This window comes from Passer montanus, unplaced genomic scaffold (genome assembly GCF_014805655.1).
Source record: "Passer montanus isolate IOZ18808 unplaced genomic scaffold, ASM1480565v1 scaffold36, whole genome shotgun sequence".
NCBI classification, from domain to species: Eukaryota; Metazoa; Chordata; class Aves; order Passeriformes; family Passeridae; genus Passer; species Passer montanus.
This window is the reverse complement of record NW_024368374.1, coordinates 699072-713656: the sequence shown is the minus strand read 5'-3', so window position 1 is coordinate 713656 and position 14585 is coordinate 699072. Positions and strand designations below refer to the sequence as shown.

The 14585-nt window shown below is 35.3% G+C and overlaps 1 protein-coding gene across 5 annotated transcripts in view; it reads left to right on the top strand.

The window, feature by feature from the left end:
• The window catches only part of TDRD3 (tudor domain containing 3), a 94185-nt gene that overhangs the window by 39879 nt on the left and 39721 nt on the right, over positions 1-14585 (top strand). For 4 of the 5 annotated variants that reach the window (XM_039716589.1, XM_039716590.1, XM_039716591.1 and 1 more), the window contains exons 2-5: positions 1914-1998; positions 5753-5818; positions 9058-9218; positions 11319-11460. In XM_039716589.1, the coding sequence (XP_039572523.1) occupies positions 1914-1998; positions 5753-5818; positions 9058-9218; positions 11319-11460 (454 nt within the window). The remainder of the gene's footprint in view (positions 1-1913; positions 1999-5752; positions 5819-9057; positions 9219-11318; positions 11461-14585) is intronic. The other variant, XM_039716592.1, reaches the window with a different exon arrangement.

Sequence of the window (14585 nt, the reverse complement as noted above, 5' to 3'; positions counted from 1 at the left end):
TTAAATCAGCCTAACAGATGTCCTCAGTGGTATTTTATAGTTGGTGTCTCTGTGAGGTTGGCAGTGATTTTGGTCAGATAGGCAATGGTTTTGCTAAGTGCTGTTGCTTAAATTAGCGCAAGTCAAAAATTAGTGGTCTTCTCCCATGAGGTTCTCTTTATCCTTCTGTTCAAAAGCTTTCCTAAATAATGAGACAAACTAAACTGAAAATTCATATGTAAATTTATACATAAAAAGTTATAAACTGAAAATTTTTACTAAACCAGAGTGCTATTTTGACAGCTGTGATTCAGTCTTCTTCACTTTGAGGTGCAAAAGTAAAACATGACTCAGCAGTGAATTTTTGTAATAGCAGAATTAATCTTGTCCTATATAGAAAAAGTTTAATTGTAGGTCAGATTCTTGTTTATTCCTTCTTTAAATATGTTGTTTTCTTGCTGGAAAATGGTAGCACTTATGTTGAAGTACTCTGCTTAAATAACTCTGTAAGAGAATTGCAGTCCCTCTAGCTTTAGTGGAATGAAGAATGACTTCATTTGCATTTGGAGCAGTAAAAGAGAAATCCTTCCATGACTTCAACAACAGTCTAAAACTCAGCTTATGGATTTTGTACTCCCTCAACCCCTGCTGTTCAACTTATGTTCAGTTTTATGCTGAAGATGGCAGAAGGCAAAATTGTAGAGTTTGATACTGCTCTTTCTAGGAAGTCTGTTGGTGTAATTAAGCCACAGTTGAAGCCTCGAGAGCAGGATAGTCTCTTGGATGTATCTGTTCCCCTGGCACGGTTCTGCTTTACCTTCTGACTCCAGCTAATGAGAGCTGCTAATGCACAGGAGTTGCATAAATCTTCCCATATCATAGTACTGAAGCTTGGAATTACTCAGCTGGGAAATCCTGTATTCCCATGCAAGGCAACACATCTTGCTACCTTATTCTTCCAAGCACTTGTCTTTTATTAAAAAAACAGGATTGTTTCTTCTTATGCTTCTAACACATGCTTTTTCTTTGCCATCTGAATTGTTTCACTATTGGCTTTTCTTCTTTTTTTGGTGATGGTGGGCTAGAGACTCAGGATTTGCTAGATTCCAGTGTCTGACATGAACAGATAAATCCCATCAAGTGTCTGGGTTAGAGCACAGCCGGGACCAGTAATTAGTCTTGGAACACTGGCAGGACTGGAAAGGGCAATGTTAAAGTCACCAGGGCTGGAATCAAAAAGGTCTGTCAAGTGTACTTCCTTTCAGATATTTTGCCTTGTTTGTATGTTACACTGTACATGTTATTTTCTTCAAAATGAAGTATTTTTTGAAGTACCCAGGAATATTTATTTTTAGTATTTTTTAGTGTATATTACTCTTTCTTTCTTAAATCATTATTTTATTATTTGGGAAAAGGTGTTTTCTTGGTGAGTAGTTATTTCAGTATTGAGGAGAAACTGTGTTTCAGACTAGGTGTCTATCAATTATGTAATGATTGCTGTGATGTATTTGAATAAAATGAAGAGCTGTGCAGGAGAAGGCAGGTTGCCAGCTACATAAAATTGAAAACTGGAACTGCAAATGGGTTAGAGTAGGCAAATGTCACAATTTCTGATCACTCAAGTTAAAATTACCCTTTTTAAAAGTGATTCTGAAGGTTAGAATAGGCCCGCCCTTTAAAATGGATTCAGGTAATCAATTCAAAAGTTAGTGTTCAAAGCTTATCGTATATTTACAGGATTTTTGCAGAAAGGTTCTGATCCTGCATTACCACCATCAGTGTAAGGGAACTACTTACCTTAAGTAATTTTTCATGTATTTTTGCATCTATGCTTCACCAGTACAAAAGATAGGAGCTAAAGACAATCTCATAGACAGAGGAAATGTTTGTCTCATTGATACATCATGTGATATTCTATTTTTTTTCTTTAACAGGTGTCTTTCAGATGAAGGAATTGAAGCTTGCTTAAGTTCATCTGAAAAAGTTAATACAAATGATATTATCCTAGTTGCCCTTAATGTAAGTTATGGTAGTGAAAATGTTTTTTCTGAGACATCATGCTAAAAATGATAGATGTAATGGCTTAAGTATAGGTTTGTGTGTCTAATTAAGTGTGCTATTGTCAGTGTGATTTATGTAAAGGAGAGACTTACCTCTCTCCCTGCCTGTATGAATTGTGAGTTTTATTTGGAAAGAACATTTATTCCAAACTGCAAAGTGTGTAGGAGAAAAAATGAAGAGATTTAGCAGTAGGAAAATATTTCTTTTGTTTATGAAATGTAAAACTCGAGTCAAACTACAAGCCGTAATACAACCAGAAGTGCTATGTAATAATGCAAGTATGAAATTTTATTGTAAGTTTGCTGGGATGAGTAAAACACCCTTGCTTTGACTTCTGGACATGATACTCATTAAAGCACATTCAGACTACATATCCATTGTTGTCTAAATATTTATATAACTAAAACCTGGGGTTTTTTCTTTGCTATAGATATCTGGATTAGTACTCATAGTTTTGGCAAAAAAATTATACAAGATAGACCATCATCTTCAAAGCACTATATCATAATATTTTTGAGGATATGAGAAAAGTGTGCATGTGAATCCTTGTTTTTCAGAATTCTAGTATATAATTGTTGGTAAACATTAATAAGTCTGCTGCCTTTCTTAGTTCATGTATTTGCTATTTTGTTTTAACATGTTTTATTAAATCCATACTTAGATGGTTTAAATGATTTAATATAAACTGTAGTTTATTTGGTTTAATATAAACTTTGTAGTAACTATATGTATTTTCAAGAGGGAAAACAATGTAGTAGAGTACTTAAGAGAAAAGTATTCTTCTTTGATGAAATTAGAAATAATAAAATAATGAATTATGTGAAAGTTTTTGGGGATTATTTTGTCCACCCTCAAGATTTAACCACTAGATGGTTTAGATGATACTCTGAAAAAGAGGATCCCCTCTGCTCCTTTCACTTATTCTTCAAAGCATGTGTTCAGTCACTCATGTATGCAGGCACCAGTTCATGTAAGGAATATGAAAAGAATTACAGCAAAATTATAATGCAAAGATGCAAAGAATGTAATACAAAACATACAGAAGGCAAGCATTTGATTCCTGGACCAGAGCAGCATGCCCATATATTTGAGAATGCATTGCTGCTTTATACAAAACCTGAACAGAGTATTTGAGTTGCTGGGTATTACCCTGCATGTAGTTATGTGCTGGAATGAGTACTGACATGATCATTTGTGACTGTGTTGGTATTTCAGGTTTATTTGATAGATAATAAAAATAAATCAGAAATGTTGCACAAGTACTCCAAAGCCAGTATTAATGGCTTATCACTTTTAATCATTAAGTCATTTTTTTGTGCCAAGAAGATTAACTTGTCTGTTGAGTAAGTAGAGGGTAGCAGTGTGTCTTTAATGGCAGTGAATTTATGTTCCACTTCTTAGAAATTCTTCCTTGACTGCTAGAGGCACCTTTCAGGCAGAAGAAATCCAGAAGTCAGCTGACCGTTTTTTACCTTTTTTGAATGTGTGCATGTGAATTGCCTAAATAAGCATGAAGTAGGCATAAATGTATCTTCAGTCCTTCAAATGTTTTTATTTTGTCTAAGAACTTAAAAAGTATTTGTAAAAGTTGTCTACCCTTCCTGCTACTCTGATGTGAAGCTGGAGATTTCAGCAAGGGCAAGTTCTACCTGAGCAACCCAGTAGCTTTCTGTGATGGCCTGACTGGATCAGCTGACAAGGGAAGGGCTACAGATGTCATTTATCTGGTCTTCTGTAAAGCCTTTGACACAGTTCCCTGAGAATATTCTTCTTTCCAAGCTGGAGAAAGATAGATTTAATGAATGGACTGTTAGAGGCATAAGAAAGTAGTTGGACAGTCCCATCCAGAGGGTGGTGGTCAATGGCTCAGAGTCCCAATGGACATCAGCGACAAGTGGTGTCCCTCAGGGATCTGTACTGGGACCAGTGTCACTAAATATCTTCATTAATGACAAATGAAGGGTCCAAGTACACCCTCAGCAAATTTTCAGATGACAACAAGCTGAGTGGTGCAGTTGACACACCTGAAGGATAGGATGCCATCCAGAGGGACCAGGACAAGACTGAGAAGTGGATGCATGGGAATGTCATGAGATTTAACAGGACCAAGTGCAAGGTACTGCACCTTGGTTAGGGCAAGCACCAGTATGAACACAGCCTGGGGATAAACAGATGGAGACCAGCTCTGCTGAGGACTTGGAGGTCCTGGTGGATGAGAGGTTGGACATGACGCAGCCATGTGCACTCACAGCCCAGAACAGAAAGCCAAATGTGTCCTGGGATGCATCTGAAGCAGTGTGGGCACAGGGAGAGGGAGGGGATTCTGTCCCTTTGCTCTGGTGAGACTCCACCTGCAATGCTGTACCAAGCTCTGGGGTCCCCAGTTCAGGAAGGACATGGACCTTTTATAGCAAGTCCAATCTTGGTGTCCGAGGAGGGACACCAAGATGATCAGAGAGATGGACCAGTTCTCCAGCAAGTAAAGGCTTGGTATGGTTCAGCCTGGAAAAGAAAATGTTTAGAGGTGACGTGATTGTGGCTTTCCGGTGCCTGAAGGAAGCTTATAAGAGAGATGGAGAGAGAGACTTTTTACAGGGACATGTAGTGAAAGAACAGGGGGGAATGGCTTCAATCTGAGAGTAGGTTTAGGATGGATATTAGGAGGAAGTTCGTTACTGTGTGGGTGGTGAAGCATTAGAATAGATTGCTCAGAGAAGTCATGGATGCCCCATCCCTGGAAGTGTTTAAGGGTGTGTTGGATGGGCTCTGAGCAATATTGTCTTAGTGGAAGGTGTACCCTGCCCATAGGAGGGGAGTTGGAATTAGATGTTCTTTAAGGTCCCTTTCAACCCAAACCATCCTAGGATGATTCTATGGTATGGATATGGAACACACAGGAACCATTTATAGAAGCCTGTGTGCTATTCAGAGAGACACGACTGACAGATGAGTTTCCCCAGGTGTGAAAAACTCAGATTTCCTCAGACTGAAAAACTGAATGTGCTTCCTTGTCATTACCTGGCTATCTTGTGCAACAGAGAGAGGACTGGGCATTTGTTCCCTCTACATACTCAATAAATATGCTAAAAATGCATTCTTATGATTGTTTTCTAATTTGTAATTTACCAGTGTTTCTCACTGAAAACCAGAATAAATCAATTGTTTACAATATTTCAGATACTAAAATACAGTCCCGCTCAGTTTTAGATCAGGGTGCCAGAACAGTAGGCCATTGACACATATTAATGGCAAAATATTGTTCAAGTTCTTGTAGTAATTACATTTAGCACATTTTCTTTTAAGGAGTTGTTTATGATCATAATAAGTAAGGATTTGTGCATGTAAAAAGACAGGAACTAAAAATACTTTTCTCTAAGTGCCAGATGGAGAGCAAAGATGGATGTTTTACCTCTATGAAACCTCAGAGTTATGTTTAACCATTAAACATTGCTTAGCCATTTGGTTTTGTTTAAGAGCATTTTAATCAACATTGAAAATGTAATTAAAACAAGAATATGATTTAAAAAGCAAAAGGATGTCTTTTGTAAACTCTTGAGTTGTTGAATTTTTTGTCACACAAAGGAGTGGATTTCTGTTGAATAAATAGTTGTCATTATGGAAAAAATGCTATTCTTATTCCTATGTTATGGTTTGTTTTTTTTTAAGTACATACTTTTAGTTAATATTGTCTTGTCTTCTGTAATCATTTCAGACAGATTTAAGAACGATTGGCAAGAAATTCCTCCCCAGTGACATCAATGGTGGAAAGGTGGAAAAGGTAGATAATATTTTTACTTCACTTTTCTCTATTCTGTGATTTCTGTGTTATGACAGCCTTCTGTGACACATTAGCCTGGTTTTGTCATTACTTCACATACAAAACCCACCAATGTTTGAATCTATTATAGTGTAAAAATCTATTATATGAACATAAGTTCCATAAAAGAGGACTTTCTGGGTTTTATTTCACAACTTTGAAATTATAAAATAAAAATCTGAACAATCCTGGCAACTTGATTTGTTGCTGGAAATCATTTAACTTGTTTGGTCTTGACATTGTATCAGAATTTCATTTTTCCCCCTCATTATCCTGAGAGGGCAACAAAGCAGGTCAGAAATAAATCGAAGTAGCAGTTTGAGTGTGATGCACAGTGATACATGTTAATGCTGGGTTACTTGCCTACTGACATCCATGGCTATAGCTATATTTCCTATGGCTGTGTATCCCACAAGTCGTGGATAAAACATGTTAGATGGGCTAACACTTTGTGCTAGAGAGGTGTATTATACTTGAAACTTTGGTGTGCTAGATTTTAATGCATGTTGTGTGTTTAGGTAAAAAATGAAATTTGTCTCCTTCTGTATACCCTTCCTGTTTTGTTCCTTACATGGGATTCAGAGAGTGGGTAAATTAAGGAATTTTATTTTAAACCCAGTAGTGATTCTCACTTCAATTCTTTACCCCTTACTTCAAATATTGACAGTCTATTACTGATGTGAAAGTTCTGGGAAAACATATTCCTTTACTGTTAAAATTCAGGTAGTGGTAGGTTAAGGTGGGTTTGTTTTAAGAAAGCCAGATGAGGGAGGCTGCTAAGAGCTGTTTGGATTTGTTTATTTTATTGTCTAAACGGAGTAGTCACTGCTGCAAGCACAGACTTCTATAAGAAAAAAGCACAAACATTATTGCCATTTTTGCAAACCACACTTGAGAAAAAGTCCATTGCAGGATCATGGATATTGGCTAGGCAGCAGTCAGTGCATGCAGCATATTACTTAGTAAACTAACTTTATGAGAAGAGTTTTATTAACTTTAACTGTATTGATAGATCTTTAGAAAATTATTCTAAAAAAATCCCAAACCAGACACTTGCAAACCATATCCTGGAGGGTGATAATCCTTCAGGTTTTGGGAAGAATTACACAGAAAAAACTCTGCTTGAGTAGGACTCCTATTTATAATTTTTACCTCAAGCTATTAGATAGTATGCTGAATCCTTGCTTTCTTAACTGTAATTTACTTATTTTAGAGTAAAATAAGGCAAATCTGACTCCTTAATCAGTGCTGCTGTTTAGCTTTCAATGTCTGAAAATACATTATGTTACAGAGCTATGTGTTTACAAAAAAAATATTTTCTTTAGGTTGAGGAACAACTTTTTAGTATAATCTCTCCATAGAATGTGGTAATTTGTTGTTCAGAAATGTTTCAGTGAAAAATAGAAATCATGTACTACTATTCTTCAAGACTAATATCAGTATTATTTATTTATAATTTGAGAACCTATGATGTATTTCTCTCTTGCATAGAAAATAACTTTATTCATTTAAAAAATAACTTTTTTGCCTATTGTATAATAGGCAAATAGTTGCATAAAAGCTGGGAGTATCCTAGTGTGAAACATGGGTACTTGACCATTATAGATGGTTATCTTCAACTTCAGTCATTAATACCCAGAACTATTTCACTCATTCATTGAATATCTGTGTTTTCTATGGGTTAGAAAAAAATCAATATTACCAGCATTAACCACAAGATGGCCACATTTGCATAGGATTTGGGAAAACTGAATCCTTCCATGACTATATACTACAGAAATACATTAAGTATTTTTGAAGGAATTGAAGTGCAAAGAAGACAATAAAGTTACAATATATAATTTAATAGCTGTTACATTTAAGGTGTTATTGGTTTTCTTTTGAGAACTTGTGTCATTACAATGGAAACATTAACTGCAGAAGAAGCATTCAGAAAGGATTAAAGTCTGATCTCAGAGTTCCTTTCTGAGTACTGGCAAATTGATGGTAAGCAGTTGAAAACACAAGGTGCCAGTAATTTAATTCCTGTTAAAGGTTACTCATATGCTTCCCCATTTCTGTTTCATTGTTTTTTTGATTGTGGATTTTTGTTTCCTACAGCCTTTTAAATTTTAGTTTTCTCCAAATGATGATTGGATTTGTGGTTCCATTTAAAACTGATATGCATTTAAAAAAGCTTTTTTCAGTGAGAGTGATTGCTTCATCAGATCTTCTACTGCCACCATAGTAAAGCTACTGATCTCTTATTTATTAGTTTCTCTTTTTTTAGATATATATACTTACCTACTGGTTATCTGCTCTTATTTTGTGTTTTTGTGGCTACCTATTCTGTTTCTTCAAGGTTAGAAGCTGATGAACTGTGCACTTTTTCATCTTTTTGCTGTCATTTAGGAGCTAGAGATCAGTTGAGCAGCCACAGACAATTTTTTTTTCAGATAAATGAAAATGACTTAGCTATAGCTGAAATGTGATAAATGGTTGAGATTATTTGTTTTGGCTTGGGTTTTTCAGGTGGATTTATTTTGCTTTATTTTGGTGGGGTTTTTTGTGATGGGGGTTTTGGGGTTTTTTGGTGGGGTTTTTGTTGTTTTTTGTTTGTTTTTTGGTATTTTTGTTTGGTTTTTTTCAGTTATAATTTTTATTTTTTCTAACACAGAATTGTGGTGTGTTTAGTAGGGTATCCACTTTTACATAATCAATAGACAAGTGATGTCCCTTCAGTTTGTTATGTTTTGATTGGACCATTGTTCAAATAAGCTATGTTTCTAGTTGGTGTTTACAGAGTAGTGGTACTTGAAATTTCCTCTTGAATCCAAAGAGAGAGTCTTCTAAGCTGTTTTTTTTGTTCTTTAGAAGACTTTGTCAGTGACACCCTGCAGCGAAATCTTATCTGGACTCCATACTTTGTTCGAAGTGACAGTGTCTGTGTTTTTGCTTGTTTGCCTCCTCAGCTGTTTCCATTCACTTTTATTTTATAATGGGTATCTCAGAGATGTGTGAAGCATCACAACTGTTTCTCTGCAAAAGCCATTTTTTTCATGTTTTAGAACACAGAGTACATGAGTGATAGAAATTCAACATGACTGCCTGATCAAATTACACTTTTCTCTGCCTGGGGGCATCTGTTGGTATGTCTAGATATTGCAGTGTGCTTGCTTAACAGTGCTAACAATTTTGTCTTTTCTGTTTGACTTATCTAGCTGGAAGGGCCATGTGTCCTGCAAATACAGAAAATTCGCAATGTTGCTGCACCAAAGGATAATGAAGAATCTCAGGCTGCTCCCAGAATGTTACGTTTACAGATGACTGATGGACACACAAGCTGCACAGCTATAGAATACAGTAGCATGTCAAAAATAAGGTGAACAGCTTTCTTTTCCATGTTCTCCTTTGATATGTAAATGTCTTGAAATAATGGAAGTGTCCTTAATAATTTATGAAAAAAATTGCTCGACAAAAGAGGCTTCCTTTTGGATTTGTATGTAAAGGAGAAATTTAAATTCAGCATGCAAAGGTACATATTAATGTATTTTATAGTTCTTTTTATGCTGAACTATGTAATGGAAGAAAGTGGATTTTTGCATCTACTGAGCTGTAGTTTCACAACACACAGCAAACTGGGGGTGTGTGCATACTTGGGTCAAATTCCCAATTTTTAGTAGTAGCAGATCTTTTGCCTTATCTTTGTAGCAGGAGTGCCACAGGCTTGACACTTCTAAGCCAGTGCAACTAATGCTGCTTAACCATGGGTAGGTCTTTAACTTGGATATTTCTTCAGTTAAAAGTGAAGGGTAAGAGAGCTGATTAATACTGAATATGGGGATGCTTTATGTGTTTGGTTATGGGGGTGCTAAAAACAATCTCTGGTGTTTAGTCTGCAGAGTAATGGTGTGCTCTGCACTCTTCTACTTCAGGTAAATCTGATTTAAAAAAAACCCTCCTTCTGTCTTTCTCTGCTAGCTGCAACAGTTAGGTGTAGATATATGCTTAATTGTTGAATGTCATCTTCTACTGTTAAACGGTTCCTTTGGAGCTGGAGCCAGCTTGCAGTTTAGAGTGATGCTGTCAGAACATTTAATGATATTTTAATTTTAGCTTGAGCCAGCAGAACTTGGAATATCATATTCCAATGCAAATATAAAGAGAGCAGTACAAGAAGGCAAACAGAGCCTTGTGTAAGTAGATTGTAGAGCACAAAATGTTTGAAGATGAATACCCAGTACAAGACATAATTTGAAAGCTTTTTGATAAAATCTCAAAAGTGTTCGAGAACTCATCATGTGAATGCTTATTTTTAGGTAGCATTTAAAGATTTAATTTGTCTTGCATATAATTTTTTCAGGTCTGATATTAGACTATTAAACTGCAATGATGTCACGTTTCAGTACATAGTGTTACTTAAATAAAAATCACAATTTTCTTTTATATTATAGGTTTTTCATTACTATGGTTTCCATTTACCCCTTTCCCCTTGCCTAATTTTAATTTTTTTTCCTGTATTTCTTATATGTCTATTTTTGGATCTAATTTTTTTTGCCTTTATCAGAACAATCCAGAAATCCATTAACATTGCTAAGGTTGAATGGCACTGGTACTGTAATTGGCTGACTCCATTATGAATTGTCCTCACCATGTGGTATGGGCCTATGATTGCAACAGTAGCTCTATTTTAACGAGCATATTTTAAACAGTAGCATATTTTGAAGAGATTATTGTCTCTCAGTTGAAAGGTTTTAACTATGTCCTGTTTCTCACAAGAAGAAGCAGTTTCAAGATTGCACTGTTTGTTATACCTTTCAATTGCATGTTGGAAGTACATGATTCTTTTATGCTTCTGCTGTTGCTTTTCCATGGGTAGATTCACGTGAGAAGAAGATAAGGTGTCTCCGTGTGGGAGCTGATGACAGAAAGTATTCATATGTTTTTAAATTGTAGAGTAGTGAGAGAAGAAGCACTACGAGATGCATGGTTTTTATGTTTATTCTAGCATACTCCTAACTCCTAGCAATGTGTAGAAAGGTTCCTTTCTGACCACTCTGTGTCTACTAAGTTAAATGTCTAAAAAATTTATTACGTGATTAACTATTTGGAAATCCACTCTTAACTGTAAATATGAGGAACCTGCCTCAAATCAGTTGTCTAAGAATATCATCTGCTAATCAAAACAAATCATAACCTTAGTTTGGTATTACAAAATTGAATATGAACCAAACAGACAATTTGCCAGTGTTCTGTTAGAATTCTCTGTTAGAATCTAATTTGCAGTATGGCATTTTTGTATAATGGGTGGGAAGTATTTCAATAAAGCTTTTGAAAAGTACTCTGCTTTTTGATGCTAATTTTTTTTATTATGGCATGTATAAATGTTGAAATTACAATAAGAGTAGTTTTTTAATATGTTTCTTTGTGACAGAATATTAATAAATCTATTTGAATTTTTTTACTTTGTTTCTACCTCTAGCCTGAACACTCCACCTGGAACAAAAATTAAGCTTTCAGGAATTGTTGAAGTCAGAAATGGATTCTTGCTGTTGAATGACAGTAACACAGCAGTTCTTGGAGGTGAAGTGGAGCATCTTATAGAGAAGTGGGAATTACAAAGGGTGAGGTAACACCACTGGAAATTCTTGTCTTACAAGTTGCATATTACATTTAAACACGGCAAGCTTATTCTGTTGACTGTGAACTTTTGTGCAGTAAGCTTTTAGAACTGTACTGTCCAAATAGTTTTAGGGCTGTAGCCAAATGTATGCAAGTAGGTCTTATAGTATAATGTTGCAAATTAAAAAATTACACATGATCTTTGCATGGGAACTGATTCCTTTCTGCAGGGATTGAAAACATTAATCAAATATATTAAATTTATGTTGGTAAATAGTCATGGGTGGTTGCTTTCTTGAACAGTGTGTTTGGTACCAAAATACTGTGGAGTTCTGCCTTTTACAGTTACTGTCTGCAGACTGTATCTTTTTTGAGGCAAAAATAATAGAATAAATGTGCAGAAAGCATTGAAGTTGGTAACCTTTGGAATGAGACCTGTACTCCAAATTTCATCAGTACTTTAGGTAAATTGGGGTTACAAAGTCAAATTGGAAGTGTAAAATTCTTCCAACAAGGCATAAATATGTATAAGCTCTTTTACTTTGGTTTCTGTCCCAGTAAAACAAAAGTGGCTGCAGGAATATTTTTTCATACATTTTCTCACAAACAGATGGAAGTTCCTAGGGCAGGAGTTGTGACCCTACTACTATTAGTCCTAAATACTTGCCAGATTAACTATTGCTGCTACAACCATGCATATCTCTGTATTTTTGCATCTGCATCTCTGAAACAGAGTAGCTGCTTGTGAACATGATGGTTAGTTCTGCATGAAGTACTCATTTTATTATTGTTCCTGCTAAGTTGGGCTCAGTAATTTTTAGCCTTCTTTGGTGTTTGGTTGAACTTAATAGATTTTGGCAAACTGAGCCAAAATTAATTTGAATTTTAGAGATACTCATTCTACTATGTTCTGTTTGTCATCCTTGAGCCTTTATAGCTGAAAATAAGGGTTCTTTTAAAACACAAAAGCATTCCTGGTTTTAAATGAAGCTTTCAAAATAAAGATGGTTCTGGCAGAACCATCCCATTTTATGATTTTTATTCTTAGTATTAAGTCTTGTGAGTTCTCTCTTCAGTTAAAGAAGGTAGATGGGGAAGAAGAGAGAACGTAGAGCTAACACTTTCTTAAGAATTCACAAGACAAGAATAGAACTGGTTTGCGCTCTTGGTGATATTTTGGACAGTCTGTTTTCATATTTCTTCTACCTGGACTTCAACAGATAAATTTTGCTTTATACTTAATAATTGGTTTTTGAAATCAGTATCATGAAATAACTTGGAACAGACTCTGTTTGCATAAATGAAAAAAGCAAAGCATTTAATAACCAAAGGCATGCTGCTGACTACAACTTTTAGCACTTCTTAGCCAGCTCTCTTGGCTGTATGCAATACATGTAACAGAGTGGTAGCTGTCACAGATTTGCTCTGGTAAGATACAGAAAGTTAGCTATTGCCTGCTGCTATCACCTCAGTGCTCTGATTCTCAAACTTTTGGAGTTTGCCTAGAGTATTTTCTTTTTCTTGTTGACCAGCTCACAGCACATGAATGTGGCTGTGTCAGAAAAGCTGTGGGTGACAAGGAATCAGTATGGACAGGTGAACCATGACCACTGGAAATTGTAGTTCCAGTTCTATATCCAGACTGACAGGTAGACAGATAGGGCTCAAACAAATCTGTAGAGGCCAGATGCTACATGGTAGCAGTTTCCCTATGAACTCAGTGCTTCTATCCTGTTTAGAAGGGTTTGTAGAAGAGTACAGCTGACAAATAAGCATAACTGCTAAAATATCTGAGAGGTGATAAGGGCATTGCCACTCCTTATCTAATCTTGACATGGAAGCTTAAATAAAATTCTGAATTGTGTTTGTATAAAAAGATATAAAACTTTTATTTGTGTAACTATTTCAAATTACTTGTTTTGAAGCTAATTTTTTAGTTTTCATGGCAGTTTTATATTTCCTCTCCACTAGGAATTCTAAGATGTGTTAATTTGCCTTCCTCTGTAGATGATGAAATAAGAAGGTTTTATACTTAGCATAAAATTAGTGTTATTAAACCAAATAGCATGAAACTTTAGAATAAAAGTCATGTATTCTGTCTTAAGGTATTGCCCATGCACCTACTTGTCAGCTTCTACTTGTTCAATTGTATTACTGTTTTGCTTCATTCAGAGCAGTGTTTGAAATTGTTTTCATCAGAAATCAAGTTTTAGTAATAAAAGACTCATAATACAAGGTAGCATATGTGGAGTGAATGCAGTATTATCACACTGCATGAGGAACAAATGTGCTCTTCCTCGTACATTCAATTTTATCATAAGGTAAATTCTTGCCTGGAAATGTCATGTCATTTTAAGTGTCCCTATTTAAGTGACAGTAAATAAATAAGGAAGGAGTGTCAATGAGACTGTTACTGTGAGATTTGCTTTTCTAGACTATTTGGAAGAATCATAGACATATTTAAGAAAAAATACAATTCCAAATAATTATTGCTTTATGGTGTTCTTCATGTTCTGATGCTGACTTATGTTCCAAACATGAAGGATCAGTGTGTGTATGATATTGCTGGTACCCTTCTTATGAGGGAAGAGTATTTTGTATTGCTATTAAACAAAACACCAGACAATATGTAAGTGAAGTCTGAAGCAAATCTGCTGAGATGATTGGTGAGACTGTTTGGTGGGCTCTTAAATTTTTAACACTTAGAATTACAGATCATCTAAAAGTAAATCTGTTTAGTATACGTCAAGATATTTCTGTTGCGGTGAAGGTGAGGCTAAATATTGAGATTACCTTCTGGGAAAAGGAAATAGTTTTAGGTATATTTCAAAATACATGTATAAAGAAAGGCAAGGGTACAATAGTATGTAATATCTAGCAATCTCATATTGTAAACTCTAGTTTCTTAAGAGATTATCTAGGAAATATGTTTTTAGTGCCATGTACAATAGTATGTAATATCTAGCAATCTCATATTGTAAACTCTAGTTTCTTAAGAGATTATCTAGTTCTATGTTTTTAGTGCCATAATGCAAATAGAGCAAAAAGGGTAAAAGAAGTACACTATATGTATTTATAACAAAGTTTATTGTAAATGATAGTTACTGCTGGGTTATGAGGAAATTTA